This window comes from Musca domestica, unplaced genomic scaffold (assembly GCF_030504385.1).
Source record: "Musca domestica strain aabys unplaced genomic scaffold, Musca_domestica.polishedcontigs.V.1.1 16, whole genome shotgun sequence".
NCBI classification, from domain to species: Eukaryota; Metazoa; Arthropoda; class Insecta; order Diptera; family Muscidae; genus Musca; species Musca domestica.
The window spans coordinates 13394360-13411279 of NW_026712219.1; the positions used below are offsets into that span (position 1 = coordinate 13394360).

General features: G+C 33.9%; 1 protein-coding gene across 1 annotated transcript in view; it reads left to right on the forward strand.

The window, feature by feature from the left end:
- Positions 1 to 16111, forward strand: part of LOC101900537 (uncharacterized) — a 223396-nt gene extending 207285 nt beyond the window's left edge. The window contains exon 19 of the mRNA XM_005179455.4: positions 655 to 16111. Coding sequence (XP_005179512.1) covers positions 655 to 809 — 155 coding nt within the window. The 3' untranslated portion in view covers positions 810 to 16111. The remainder of the gene's footprint in view (positions 1 to 654) is intronic.
- Positions 16112 to 16920: the final 809 nt, after the last annotated feature.

A 16920-nucleotide genomic window follows, 5' to 3' on the forward strand; every position in this document is an offset into this window, starting at 1 on the left:
CAGCCAAATATAAAGAAATCACACTATCACGCTTGAATTCCATCACGAATAACTTTTTTTCTGGAAAATTCTCACCAAAATGCTTATGTACGCTTATAAACAATATAATGAGCTGTCACTGGAATAATTTTAACACCTGTCGGACGAGTGGCTTGGAAATCACAGCAGTCTGAAGTTGGTTGCAGTTATTGCATCTCACCCTGTATATGCCAAGGATGACCTCTAAAAGGTCTTAGGTACCAAAAAGAATCCCGAAAGGTCTCCTCTACATGAAAAACCTTAAGAAGTCGTCTGTATATAAAATACCTTCGGACGGTTCTTTATACTTACAGACCCACTGGAAGTGCTTCCATTCATCAAATAATTTATTTATTAATTTTATTATTATTATTATTATTATTATTATTATTATTATTATTATTATTATTATTATTATTATTATTATTATTATTATTATTATTATTATTATTATTATTATTATTATTATTATTATTATTATTATTATTATTATTATTTTTTTTTTTTTTTTTTTTTTTTTTTTTTTTTTTTTTTGGGAGATATAACAGCTTATTTATATTTATTACTTCTATTAAATAATACCAAATTCTCTACTCTATTTCTCATTTTTCCTCTTTTTTCTTTTTTTCCCACCAGGTGGCCTGCCCGATTCTGTGTACTTCCCACGGCGAAGATATACGAATGGCATCGTTGGTTGTATATCGGAAATTGTCATATCCGGCGAGTTCAAAATGAATTTCGATCCGAATACATTGGGGACAGCCCACAATGTGGAGACGGGCATACTTTGAAACGTCAATGCGTTGATGTTTCGCATAACTTAAGAATAGTTGAAATTTTCATTTATTTTTTAGGATTTTATTTGCCTATTAAAGAAAAGACAAAAACAAAAGGAAAACAACAACAACAACAGAGTACATAGAAACTAGAACAAGAGAAAAAGAGACATTACAATGATATTTTCACAATTTACACGAAAAATCACACACACACACTCTCTCACACAAAGACATAATTATCCTTTAACGAAAAGCATACACCCCCACTCACCTATCTCTTTTTAAGCTGCCTCCCACGCCATAGCTACACAAACAGACACCACAGACACTTGAACACACACACACACTGATATGATAATGAATAAATCAATATGTTTGTATAAAGACGCTTTTAAATAAATAAATTAAAATTAAACAAAACCAACTATATATATATTATTGAAATAACAAAAAAAAAAAAACAACAACAAATTTTATAAAATGGAAACTTTATTTATAAGCAGAAAGAAAAAATGAAAAATTAATGAAAATAGAAAACAAAAAACAACAACTAAAACAATTAATTGAAACAATCACAAACTACTAAATGAAAAAAAAAAAAAAACAAAACAAACAAATGAATGAATTAAAGAGACATGTATGTGTCTCGGCAAATGAATGGTAAAGAGATAGACACACACACACACGAAGACATTTGAAAGGGAGAGGTCATGGCACAGAGCAGACTCATAGAGAGTTGACTCATAGAGAATCATGGCATTAACTGTAAGGTCTTGAGAGAGACTCCTTACGGTTGCTGATGATTCCTTGCGAAACGATTCAAGAAGCCTTGATCTAACCCTTCCAGAGTCTTTTAAAAGTATTATCAACCTGACTTTACGAGAAATGGCAAAAGAGAGCTTGAAATACTTTTTTCCTCGAGAATAAAAAGCAATACAAATACATATCAACTATTCTGTGTTACCAAAGGAACATACATATCCCTATCTGCAAGGATAGGATTTCAATGAGTTTTTAGGTGGGGATGGTGAGTGTAGAAGCTTAAAATTTTCCAATGGAATCAAAAAATTATCCTCATTAGTGGAGGATCGACTACGGATAAATCGTCAACGTTGGTGAGAAAATATATCCAAAAAAGGGGGGGAGAGTATATCGAAATTTTTGAAAGAAATTCTCAATGGGGATAAATTATCTATGTAGTGGTTATACCATTCATGTTGAAGGATGATTATCCATGCGGTGGATATATTATCCCTGTTAAAAAAATTATTCACAAAGGTGAATAAATTATCCACATTGGTGAAAAAAATTATCCACATTGGTAAAAAAAATTATCCACATTGGTAAAAAAAATTATCCACGTGGTGGATAAATTGTTCATGCTGAAGGAAAATTATCAAAAACTATCCACGTTTTTGAAAAGAAAATGTACATATTGGTGAAAAATTTTCCACGTGCTCAATAAGTAATACACGTGGTGGATAAATAATTCATGTTGAAGGATAATTATCCACGTGGTGAAAAAATTATCCGCGTTAATAAATATTCCATGTAGGTCCAAGGATAATTATCCGCGTTTGTGAAAAAATTATCACGATAGCGAAAAAAATTATCCATATTCTTGAAAAAAAAAAATATAAATGTGGTGGATAAAAAAAACTTCTGGATTTATTATCCACTTGTTAAAAAAATTATCCGCGTTGGTTAATAAATTATTTATGTTTGTGGATGTATTATCCATGTGGTAGATAAATCATCCACGTGGTGGATAAATTATCTACGTGGTGGACAATTCATTGACGTGGTTGATAAGTTATTATAAATTATCTACGTGGTGGATATATTATCCGTGTGGTGGATATTATTATTATTCGCGTAGTGGATATATGATCCACGTGGTGGATATATTATCCGCGTGGAGGACAAGTTATCCACGTTGTATATAAATCCACGTGGTGTAAGTTACCTACGCGGTGGATAAATCTTACACGTCGTGGATAAATTTTCTACGTGTGGGATAAATTACCTACTTGGTGGAAATATCATCCACGTTGTGAATATATTATCTACGTGGTGGATATGTTATCCACGTGGTGGATAAATAGTGCACGTGGTGGATAAATCATTCACGTATTGGATAAATCATCCATGTTTCGGATAAATTATCTACTCGGTGGATAAATTATCCATGTTGTGGATAAATCATTTACTTTTCGAATTCACGTGGAGGATAAATAATAAACGTGGTGAATAAATTATCCACATTGATGTATAAATTACTCACTGTGGTAAAAAATTGGCACGCTGGTGGATAATACATTCATATTGGTGGAAAATTACCCAATTTGTAACGACAGATTTTCCATGGGGTAGAGTAGCTCGCCGGGGTCCTAGGGTTTTTTTTTGAGACAGAAAGAGAAAGACATTTTTTCGTTTGATAATACACTTTATTGTTTAGTTAATATGAGCATGGACTGTGCTTATGCTATAATAAATTGAACATATTCTACTAGCCTTCGTTCCGTTGTTAGCAATGGTTTTTCGACTCAAGGTCTGGATAAGTACTCGAGGAATGGGACATGGGAAGCAGGATTTCTTCCTCAGGATTCGGTATAGTTATCGGAGTGATTTAATGCGAAAGACATTGATAAGTACTCAAGCAGAACCTATGAGGGTGTGTCAGGCTTCTTCTATAGGAGATCCAATACCAGAGATCCAGTACCAGAGACCTTAATAAGTTTTCAAGCAATTCTACAAAAATATATTAGTCTACGTCTGAATCAAGCGTTATCTGCAAAGATATACGAAACTACTGCATCAAGGGGCACTCAAGCAATTCTACAAGGGTATGCAAGATTACGTCTGCGAGAGACCTTAATAAGTACCCAATTAGGTTCTGCAAAGATGTGCTAAGCTGTGTCTGTAGGAGACCATACTAAGTATTTAGAGAAAATTTACAAGAGACCTTAATAAGTATTTAATCAGAATCTACAAGAATATGCCATGGTTCGGCTGCAAGAGATCTTAAAAACGACTCAAGCAATTCTACAAGGATATGCAAGGCTGGGTCTGCGAGAGACTTTACTAGGTACTCAGACAGAATCTACAAGCTACTGGTAGAAGAGAACTTATAAAGTACTCAATCGGGATATACAAAAATATGCTATGCTATGACCGAAAGAGACCTTAGTACTTAAGAAATTTTTCCAGGATATGGACACCTTAATGAGTACTCAAGCAATTTCTACAGGATATGCGAAACTACGACTGCCAAGTTCTAAAACAGAACTCAACAGAATCCACGAGGATATGTTAGGCTACGTCTGCGAGAGACCTTAATAAGTACCCAAGTGTGATCTACAATGATATGCAAAGCTACGGCTGCAAGAGACCTTAATAAGTACTCAAACAATTCTACCAGGATATTAAAGGCTGCATCTGCCAGAAACCTTAAAAAGTACGAGATCTAAATGGATATGTGAAACTACGGCTGCAAAAGACCTCAAATAGTATTCAAATAGGATCTACGAGGACATGCTAGGCTACGTCTGCGATAGGCCTTAATAAGTTATCAAGAGCAATATTCATGGATATGCGAAGCAACGCCTGCGAGAGAACTTAATAAGTAATTAAGCTATCTTACAAGAATATGGAAGGCTAAGTCTAAGTACTCATATATGATCTACGACCATATGCAAGGTTATTTTTCCAAGAGGATATGTAAAACTACGGCTGTAGAAGATCTCAATAAGTATTCAAGTGGAATCTACGAGGACCTACTAGGCTACGTCAGCAAGCGATCATAATAGGTAATCAAGCTGGTTCTACAAGGATGGCAAGATACCTTCGATCAGATCTGAAAGGATATGCAAAACAACGGCTGCGAGAGACCCTAATAAGTAATTAAGAAATCCTACAAGGATATGGAAGGCTACGTCTGCGAGAAACTTGAATAAGTAATTAAACGTGATCTACGAGAATATGCAAGTCTATTTCTGTGAGAAACCTTAATAAGTATTCAAGCAACATCTACAAGGATACTAGGGAGTTCCAAGTATTCATGCCCTAAAGACGTGGATAAGTACTCTAAGGAAAGATGTCCGAGGTTAATTTTACTTACCGACCGATGGCGTCAACTCGTTGCCATTCTAGCATTGACTGCCCTTATTCTGCCATCGTCCGCCTTTTTATCATGTGGTACCACTACGTGTTTCGCACTGAAGTTACTCGAACTTGTTTTAAAAGTGTTGAGAAATTTCTGCTGTTCTGTTGTTGTGATAACGATTTACCTGCAATGAGCATATATGACCTCAAGATCAAATCTGAAAAAAATAGTAATTTGCGTTGGCAAATACAGGGTGAGATAAAAAACCTGCAACAAAGTCAAACGCCATTATTTTCACATTTTTTAATTTTTTTGAAAGAATGCAAAAATGTCGGAAATAGCATCAAATTTTAGAATAAGTTTATATTTCTTCGAATTGATCACCTTTGGCATGAATTATGGCCTTCAAACGGCCAATGAAACTGTCACACGCTGCCCAAATGTTGTTCTTCGGTATTTTGGCCAATTCCCGGCGAAGCGCATGCTTGAGGTGATCGACATTTTGGTATTCTTTAGAGCCAACCTTGCTTTTCAAAACACTCCAGACACAATAGTCCAACGGATTGTTATCCGGAGGTTTTGGTGCGCCATTGTGCGCTGGAAATGAAGCGATGAACCTCATTTTCTAACCATTCTTGGGTGGCGCATGCTGAGTGCGATGGTGCTGAGTCCTGTTGGAATGTCCAAGGTCTGCGGCCAAAATGTTAGCGTTCCCAAGGCTTTAATACACCCTCCAGAATATTTTCTAGATAATATTCTGCATTTATTCTGACGCCACGGTCAATTAATACGAGCGACCATCGGCTGTTATGGCGGCCCACACCATCACCAAAGGCCGGCGCTTGAGTTCTGGTGGCCAACAGAAGGTGCACATTTTTAACTGACGTCTTTGGCAAGTAAACACCATCATTTTACAACAGTTTACAAACTGCTGCTGGACAACGAATGTTTTCTCATCGGAGAAAACCAAATTCGGCTGTTCACCACCTTCGGCCAAGCGAAGCAAATCTTTAGCTCTTTTGAGTCTATTTTCTTTCTGTTACGGTGTAAGTTCTTGCACTTTTTGGAATTTCAATGGCTTTACCCCGAGCTCATTTTTCAATATTTGCCGAATGGAGTATTGCGATATGTTCAGCTCACGAGCCATTTTTCCACCACTGCGACGCGGAATTTGATCAAGTCGCTTATTTACTTTTCGAATCATTTCTGCTGATGTTGCTGTTTTCTTGCGTCCACTCCCTTGCCGTCGGGCTACGCTACCAGTATCACGGTAAAGAGCGATGGTACGAGCCACAACAAATTTATTCACATTTAAATGCTGGAGTGCTCTAACGATAGCCAGTTGTGGTTTTCCAGCCAAGTATAAAGAAATCATACTATCACGCTTGAATACCATCACAAATAACTTTTTGTCTGGAAAATTCTCAAATTATTTGTAAAATTTATCCATCCTCTTCAAGGAATTTTATGGGTAGAAAGAAAACCTTCTATTGATATTAGAATTTTCATCTCCATAAATTTTCCATTGCATACCTTTAGGCTTTCAGCTCAACCGGCCCCTTTTAACTCAATTTATCAACAACCTTTAAGGTTTACTTTTTACCACAAAAAAAATGTAACTTGCCATTTCTCAAAAAGTCTGAACGGATCGCTCGAAATGTATTCAACGAGACATTGAACAACAACAACAAAGAAAACTAATTGTAGCTAAATTATTTAAAATAAAAAAAACAACCACAACACAAAAGCAAATTGCTTCACTTATAAATAAAATAAAACAAAATAAAAAAACCTGTGACTGTCAATATTTATAAAAGAAAAAAAAAACGTGAAATACAATTTTTTTAAAACAGAACTTTTTGAAAACCAAAAAAGGGAATTTAGACTAACTAACGCCCCTTAGTTTGAAGTGAAAATAATTTTTAGTTGGAATAAGTTTTGAATAGAATTTTTTTATAATTTTGGCAAGTGATGAAGAAGATAAGCGGATTGAGACAAGAAAAAGAAAAACATTAAGCGCCTATAATTTTTGCAAAATAAAAATATAAATAAATTAAATTAAATAAAAAAACTCACTGCATTACTCACTAACTGTGCTAGAGTTGTTTAAAAAGAAGAAAAAAACCGCAAATAAAATAGTAAACATAAAAAATATATACAAAACAATTGCATTATAATTATACACTTGCATATTATTTGACAACCAACAACAAAACGTATATAGAGACTTTATTATTTATATATGAATTTGAAAAAAAAAGAGAAAAAAATAATTGCAAAAACAAAAGTAAATGGTAACGAGATACATATTAAATGTTGTAGTGTTAGTTATACTATTAAATATATATAAAAAAAAAAACTAAGTCTATTAAAAAAAAAACAAAAATATTATATATATATATATGCAAACAACAAACTGAAAATTATATATGAGTGTAAGACAATTATATACACAAAACACACATATATATAATAATAACAAAAAAATATTTAATAAATGCAAAACCAAAAAAAAAAAACAAAATTAAAAAAAAAACGAATTTTTTATAGCAAAAATTATTTAAATGAGAACAAGAACAACAAAAAAAATCTATGAAAAAAATACAACTACACCTCCTCACTTGACTTTACTTGTGTTTGTTGTTAGTTATTTGTGCATCCTCTGTTCTGTTACACCGACACGGGCTTTGTAAACCAACCAATTATCTTCCCCATTGCTTTTGTCTGTTGATCCCTTTTCCACTATTCCTTTAGAACCAAACGCTAGCGCTAATGTAACTTTAATGTGATCACAATGGTGGGTGTAAATGTCATAGATTTGGAATTAAGTAAAGGGAGAATTTTTTTCGGGTTTTTTGTTCGTTTTTTTTTTTTTTAATTGCTCTCATTCGATTTTTTTTAATTTATTCTTTAAAAAATTGATCTAATTTGTCGACATTTTTTTCATGTTCTAATTCCATCAATTTGGAAATCGGAGTGGAAACAAGAAAAAGCAGCTTAGTTCGGCCGGGCCAAACTTGTTATACCCTCCAACATTCGGAAAAAAACTTAAAATATTAAAAAAACAAGTGAGCAAAGGCTATAGTCGTGCGAGGCCGACCCTACAACACTACAATATGTTCGAAGCCCCCATATATCCAAATTCATTTTGGAAATTTTTTGTTTTTGAAATAATGGCAAAGAGCCCCGCCCAGAGGTTATCCTTAGTTGTTTGACCCGGAGAATTTGGCCAATATTTACGCAATCCGTGGTGTTGTTAAGTATTCAAAACAATTTCATACGATAGTTGTGGTCCATTTTGCAGCTAAATATAATCCAATAGTCATCCAAAATGCTAGACTTCTTCCTTGTCCTTAACTCTCTTCTGATGCGAAATTCCGTGTCGATTAGTTTTCAATTGTGTCCTATAGAGCGAATACAATTTTAGAAAAAAAAACGCACATCTTAAGAACAATAGGCTTTAATTCTGACCCTAACCCTACCCCCATGCAAAATTTCGTGTGGATCGGACGATAATTGCGATATGCATATAATACCCTCAAAACGTAATGTTGGGCGGTGTAAAAATTTAGAAAATTTACAATTCAAAATTGTAAGTGAAATTAAAAAAATCGCATGCGATAAAAGAAATGACAAAAACTAAAAAAAATCGACAAAAAATATTAACTTTTTAATTGGTATATTTTTCCGAATTGACGGGAATTGTGAAAATCGGCACAGCGGATCTTGATTTATAAGCAGAATAAATAAGATCAATTTTCTTACATATATATTCTACCTATTTTGCTATAAATCCGATGTCTTGGCTATTAGCATCACTCTAACGATCAGAAGTGATCTTTTAACGTATTTGTGATTTGGCTGAGATTGAAAATGTTCGCGATTTGGTGGACATTTTCCTATTTTCTTACTTAAAAGTTAGGCTCTATTTTACCCGCTAATTATTGTCCGATGGCCCAAATTGCTAGGTTGTAGGATTGCCAAATTGCTAGGTTTCTGTCCATATCTAAACTCTAACTCCATGTAAATCTTCGCGTCGATTGGTTCATAATTGTGGCCTATAGAGCAACTGCAAAATCAGGATTTTTTCTGGTTTCGGTCCATTTCAACCCCTAAATATCGTGCGATCATCTCCAAAAAAATAGGGTTCTATTCTGACCATAACCCTTCCTCCATTTTCAATTTCGTAAGGATCGCTTCATAATTGCGACCTGTAGCTTGATTACAAATTAACATGGACAGACGAACAGATGGACGGACGGACATACATAGCTAGATCGACTCATATCGGCGTGATAGGAAGATCCATATATACTTTCCTATGTGGGAAACCAATATTTCGAGGTGTTACATAATTTTTGGCCCAATCAAACTTTTAATACCCCCAACACATAGTGTTGTAGGGTATAAAACAATCCGTCGAAAAATACCGCTCAAATAAAAACCTTTATATGGGGGCTACACGAAAATGTGGTGTTGGATAAGTATTTTTTTTTTATAGGCTGTAGTACGCATTACGAACTTCGAATACATAATTCGAAACAATTCCGGTGAATAATGTCGCTAATATCATCAAAATACCTAATAAAGGGTATGGGGGGCTATACTAAGGAGTGGACCTGAATAGAAAATTTTCCGTCATAGGCTGGAGTATCCATTACGAACTTCAAATACGAAATTTGGCGCCATTCCGGAGAATAATGTCGCCAAAATTCTGGAAATAACGAATATCTTGGAGTAGCGTTACATTGGTGCTATACTAAAACGTAGAACTATATATGCAATTCTCTTTCAGGGAATAAAGTACTCACAGAGAACTCCTTGTGTATAATTTTAGACATTTCCATTTAAGAATTTGGTTAAAATCATCAAAATGCCAAATATCAGGAGGTACAGTTATATGAAGGCTATACGACATCGCGAACCTATATAGACAATTGTCTTTCAGGGGATAAAATACTCACAAGGAACTCCTTGTGTGGATTTTAATCCAATTTCATTGAAAAATGTGGCTAAAATCAGGTACAGGTACAGTTTTATGGCGGCTATACGATATAATGGACCTATATAGGCAATTCTATTTCAGGGAGTAAAGAAGTCACGAAGAAATCCTTGTGTAGAATTTCCTACGATTCAATTGAAAAATGTGGTTAAAATCATCAAAATACCGAATATCGGGAGGCAGCATTGTTTGGGGCTATACGATATAGTGGTCCTATATAGATAATTCTCTTTCAGGGAATAAAGTACTCACAGAGAACTCATTGTGTAGAATTTTAGACAATTATATTTACAAATGTGGCTAAAATCATCAAAATCCCGAATATCAGGTGATACAGTTATATGGTGGCTATACGATATCGTGGTCCTATATAGAAAATTCTCTTTCAGGGGGTAAAGTACTCAGAGAGAACTCCTTGTATAGATTTTCAGACTATTTCATTGAAAAATTTTCCTAAAATAATCAAAATATCGAATATCGGGAGGTACCGTTACCTGGGGTATATATGATATCGTGGGCCTACATAGACAATTCTCTCTTCCAGTGAGTAAATTACTCAAAAGGAACTCCTTGTGTAGAATTTCAGACAATTCAATTGAAAAATGTGGCTAAAATCATCAAAATACCGAATATCAGGGTACAATTATATGGGGGCTATACGATATCGTGGTCCCATATAAACAATTCTCTTTCAGGGGGTAAAGTTCTCAGAGAGAACTCCTTGTGTAGAATTTCACACAATTCCATTTAAAAATGTGGCTAAAATCATCAAAATACCTAATATAGGGGGTACTGTTAAATAGGGGCTATACGATATCGTGGACCTATATAGAAAATTTTCTTCTAGGGAGTAAAGTACTCAAAATACCGAATTTGGAGGAATATCGTTATATGGGGCCATTTGTTATCGTGGACCGATATAGCCCATCTTCGAACTTGACCTGCCTGCACCCAAAAGAATGATCTGTAGCTTCCTATCTTTATTCGTTTTGACTCCAGCGTGATTACAACAGACGGACAGACTAAATCGGGCTAAATCGTTATAGAATTTTTTTTATAAATCCCTATAATCGATGGTCATGCGGAATTAGACACCCTGTAGAAAATGTCAAATATTGGATCACTACTGACTTTGTCCCCAGTACTACTGACCAAGTTCAGACAAACAATATTTTTCCCTATAGGCATTTGGTTTCAGCTTGTCATTCAGAAGTTTCTAACGACTTTGACAGCAATTCTTAGACGGGCCTATGGAACATTGGTATTAGTGAGTCAATTTATAATGAGGTCCCTAGGTTAAGTTAAAGGATGTGCAGTTGTTTTCTAACAATTACTCCACTCGAAGACCTACAAGTCCATTGTGAATTTGAGAAAAGGAAGAGAAGGAAACCGAAAAATGAAAAATATAAGAAAAATGATTTGTTATCCTCGAAGAAGTTAACATGTTGTCTTTAACCACTTTATTCCTCTGGCTGACCTGAAAAATGACATTTGGTTCAGTGTCGGAGAATGAAAGCAGATAGTGCAAAATTTGCTTTCTCATACCGAAGAGAGTTGGACAATGAATGCTCGACCGTTTCAGTTTCCTCCTCATCTTGGCAGAGCCTGTAGTAATCGTTGTCGTCGCCAACCAAGTTAGAAGTCATGGCTAGGTTCATTGTCAATATGTCGTAATAAAATATTCTGATGTTTCTAATGAAGGCAGAACGACTGAATAAACCATCATGGAATCAGACATATTTTATAATATATGTATGTACGTGTTTGTCTACAGTTTTACGCCCTAAGAAGCAACGTAATAAATTTATTAATTTATGACAAACGATTACTTTTTATTATGAAGGCAAAACAATTATGTTATTGCATTTTTGTGTCTGTTTGATATTGACGTGACACTAAATGACAATCATGTCAGCCATAACCGCAATACTACATAACCCAGCAAACATTTGCATAGGTGAACAAAAGAAGCAAGTTGTCGAGTATTCTTGGTGGTTGCAAGATCGGAATTAACCCTAGGAGAACCTATCGGATTTACGATAAAAAATTTAATATGGCAGAAGGTTATCAGGAATTGAACACGGGAATTAAGAAAACGACAAATAGCTTCATATTCATAATTTCTTTACTGAGAAAAGCGTCTCCTTTTGCAACAAAATGATACAGGGTAAAAAAAAGGAAACAAAGTCAAATGCCATAATTTTTACATATTTTTTTTTCAATGTTATTGAATGAAAGCAAAAAATGTCGGAAATAGCATCAAATTTTAGATAAGTTCAAACGGCCAATGAAACCGTTACACACGTTTACAAACTGCTGGACAACGAATATTTTCTCATCGGAGAAAACCAAATTCGGCAATTCACCACTTTCGACCAATCGAAGCAACTCTTAAGCTATTTTGAGTCTATATTCTTTCTGTTGCGGTGTAAGTTCTTGCACTTCTTGGAATTTCAGTGGCTTTACCCCGAGCTCATTTTTCAATATTTGCCGAATGGAATATTGCGATATGTTCAGCTCACGATCCATTTTTCGGCCATTGCGATGCGGATTTCGATCAAGTCGCTTCTTTACTTTTCGATCCATTTCTGCTCATATTGCTGTTTTCTTCCGTCCACTTTCTTGACGTCGGCCTACTCTACCAGTATCACGGTAACGAGCGATTCTGCCGCAATTTCCGACTGAATGAGTCTCAGTTTCACATTTTGGAGTTTATTTCATATGCACGTACATCCCAAATCTACATTTCCATCAATATTTTTTGGGGGTTACAAATTTAATACAATACAAAATTTCCTATACTGACCACACATTGGGTTAATAATGCCTAGGTGGACAATTATCTGTAAGATGGTTCTCTACTCCAGAGAAGCCTAAATACAATTTTTAGGTAAATCAACTGATGAATGTGCTCAAGACCAAAATGGGCCCTACCATGGTAAAATTAAGAAGGTAAAGTCATTTCAAATAAGCAAACCCATCTCTGCATTTTCTGTAATTTACCTTGTTAAATTTCACTTCATAAAAACTAAGTTTCCATCTCTAATTTGTAAACATATGTTTGCATGACTTTACCTTCTTGATTTTACCATGGGCCCTACTCTGAAAATTTTAAATTGTATGCGAAGAGGTTTTCTACCCCCTTAGAAAAAACGATGCGAAACAAGAGCCAAAAAATGAAAAAAAGTTGCCATGACCCCGAAAATAGCTTAAATCATATGATGGTTATACCAAAACCTAATAATATTTTGCAAGGATGGTTTGTTCTCAAATTATCAAAATTCGCCAAAATTAGTATGAAGAATATATACTTGAAATCGGGTTGTACCCTTATCCGGGGGTTATGACCCATATGATGATCGCTTTTGCGATTTAAAGTATCTTGAAAGTTTAGAAAAGAAATCCATTTCTGACTAAATGTCCAATACGCCCTACTCATGGTACAATAAAAAGGTAAGGTAGAGCTCCCAGCTGATTACAATTTTTTTCTAAATGTGTCCGACTTCTGCCATTTTTGTGTATGTATTTGTTGTTTTGAAAAATAAAAACAAAATATTTTCAAATTCAATGATTGGAAGAAAGTAAAATTGCGGGGCGCGCATTAATAATATTAACCAGATTTGCCCTGGAATTGGCAGATTAAACACTTAGGATCATATTTTTGAGAGAACATCCAGGCATTTCATTCATCTTTCGCACTATTTAACTCATTTTAGAAATGAACAAAAACTTTCAAATAAATAAAAACAATTTGCTGCCTATAATTTTGAATTATTCTGACAGGAAGCGGGCATAGCCTCAGTGTTGTATTTCTGTAGTTTTAAGAAGCTGTTCTACCTTCTTATTGTACCATGGCCCTACTATTTTGCATTTTTTATATTCCGCATCCTTCATATTCGAACGAATTGAGATAGAAGGCTAAAAAGGCACACATGTATATTTTGCCAGTAGGCAGGTTAAGTTCGTAAATGGGCCATGTAAGTCTACGTTATCATATAGCCCCCATATAACGGCACCTCCCGATATTCGGTATTTTGATGATTTTAGCGACATTATTCACCGGAATTGTTTCAAATTTTGTATTTGAAGTTCGTAATGGATACTACAGCCTAAGTCAAAAAATGAGACATGTAGGTTCACGTTTTCATATAGCCCCCATATAACGGTACCCCCCGATATTCGGTATTTTGATGATTTTTGCGATATTATTTAACGGAATCGTTCCAAATTTGGTATTTGAAATTCGTAATAGACACTACAACATAAAACAGAAAATGGGCCATGTAGGTCCACCTCTTCGTATAGCCCCCATATAACGGTACCTCCCGATATTCGGTATTTTGATGATTTTAGCGTCATTATTCACCGGAATTGTTTCAAATTACGTATTCAGAGTTCGTAATGGGAACTACAGTCTGTGACAGAAAATTGTCTATGCAGGTCCAGGTCTTCGTATAGGCCCCATATATCAGTACCTCCCTATATTCGGTATTTTGATGATTTTAGCAACATTATTTACCGGAATTGTTTCAAATTTGGTATTTGAAGTTCGTAATGGGTACCACATTCTAAGTCAAAAACTGAGCCATGTAAGTCCACGTCTTCATATAGCCCCCATATAACGGTACCCCCCGATAATCGGTATTTTAATGATTTTAGCGACATTATTTAACGGAATCATTTCAAATTTGGTATTTGAAGTTCGTAATAGATACTGCAGCATAAAAAAGAAAATGGGCCATGTACGACCACGTCTTCGTATAGCCCCCATATACCGTACTCCCCGATATTCGGTATTTTGATGATTTTAGTGACATTATTTACCGTGATTGTTTCTAATTTGATATTTGAAGTTCGTAATGGATACTTAAGCTCATGCCAGAAAATTGTCTGTACACTTCCACGTCTTCGTATAGCCCCATATAACGGTACCCCCCCGATGTTCGGTATTTTGATGATTTTAGCTACATTATAAATTGATTTTTCTGCAAGTTTCACATTTAAATATTGTAATAACTTTTGACAAAAGTTACCTATGCAGGTCCACGTCGTCGTATAGGCATTCGGTATTTTTAAGATTTTATTAGAATCTTTAAATACAAAATAAAATCCGTTTATTTTATTTATTTATTTATTTATTTTTATTTATTTATTTATTTTTTTGAAAATTGCCAAATTTGTACCACATAGTGGAGGGTATTAAAAATTCTACACGGCCGAACTTACAGCTTTTTTTACTTGTTTAAATTGAAATCCATTTTTCCTCAATCTATAAATTCCATATCAAATATAAAATGTGATAAAAATACATATATATATATATATAATTTTTTGTATGCGAATAAAAATATTTTTGAGTTTGTTTTCCAAAATCCCTTTCCGTCCAAAATTAAATAGTTGAGTAGATTTCCAACTTTTCACTCCCTTTACAAAACCTCCGATATGTATGGCATTTACACTCAAATAAATACAAAATAAAAATGAATAATTTCAATTAGAAAAAAAAACTAAAAAGGTTACTCCTTCAATACTAACTAATCAAGCAAAAACAAACAAAAGAAAATGTGTCCTTCATTGATTATACAACAATTACACAAGTCATATATTTCCTATCACAAACTAAACCATACCAAAAAAAAAACGAACACAAAATAAAGAAACCAAACCAAAATCAACGACAAAAACAAAACAAAATGTAACAATCATCATCAAAATGTAAAACCAAAAAAAAACAAAAAACTAAGAAAAAAAATCAATTATTATTGCAAAAAAATTGAAATTAGAAAAAATTTTTAAATGATTTCAAATTGTTTTTTTTTAACCAAGATCATCGAACCAATGTCCTTTCCCACCATCACCATTCCCCTTGGCATCAACTTCATCATCAGAACAAAACAAAACATTAAGTAACTGCTGCAAAATGCTTGAATTTAAAAAAAAAAGCTAAAGCAAACTAACCGCTAATTTGTCTTATGAAGCGATGCAAAAAAATTAATTAATTTAAATATTAAATTGTCAACAACAACAACTACTAAATATACATATATACATTGTACAAGCCCCTAATATTATCAAAAAGGGCAAGCAACCGAACAAACAAAAAACCCAATTATGTTGTAATTAATTCAAAATCAGACAACAAATTCAATCGAGGATAACTAATTTGAAATGAATGCGAAACCCTCAAACAACAACAACAAAAAAATACATAACAACTATAATAAAGACCGACCTATTATTGAAAAAAAAAACACAACAAAAACAAAACAAAATTCAAGAAAAATCACTTGCAAACACAACCACCAAGAAAAAATATATTTAAAAACCAAAAAAGAAAAATTAATTAAATTAATAAAAAATATATAAAAAAAATTAATTACCAAGAGAATTAAAAAAAAGCATAGCATTAACAACAACAACAACAACAATGAACATTCTATGTATGTATGTAGCTTAATGTAAAATTAACAAAAAAAAAAAAAAACAAATTAACTGAAATGAGGAAAACCAGAAAACAACAAAAACAAAACTTAAATGTATAATTTCTTATACTGCAATAATTTGCTAAATAAAGAGACGAAAAAAAACACATCAAATACGAAATGAGTTTCTTTTATATTTTAATGGGAAATATTGTCAGACATACAAGACTGATTGGAATTTGAATTGTATAGGACATGAAAAAAGTTAGGTTTTTGGAAAATTGAAAAAAATTTAAATCAACGACCAGATGAAACGTTTGAAGCTAAAATCTAACAAGTAAAACAGTATCAGACGGTTTTTCCTACAGAGGAATACCCCCAGTCTTGAGTTATGATTATACAAACTCTTGACCCTTTATGGGGGAGGTTCCAAAGCAGTTGGCCAATATTGACCAATTCGTATCAGACCTAAGTTATGACATATATAAGCATTGGAAATTGTGACCATTTGTGGATGAGGTACCAGAATGGGTTGGCAGATATACAGGGTGAGATAAAATAAGTAAAAAAAGATTAAGTTCGGCCGGGCCAAAC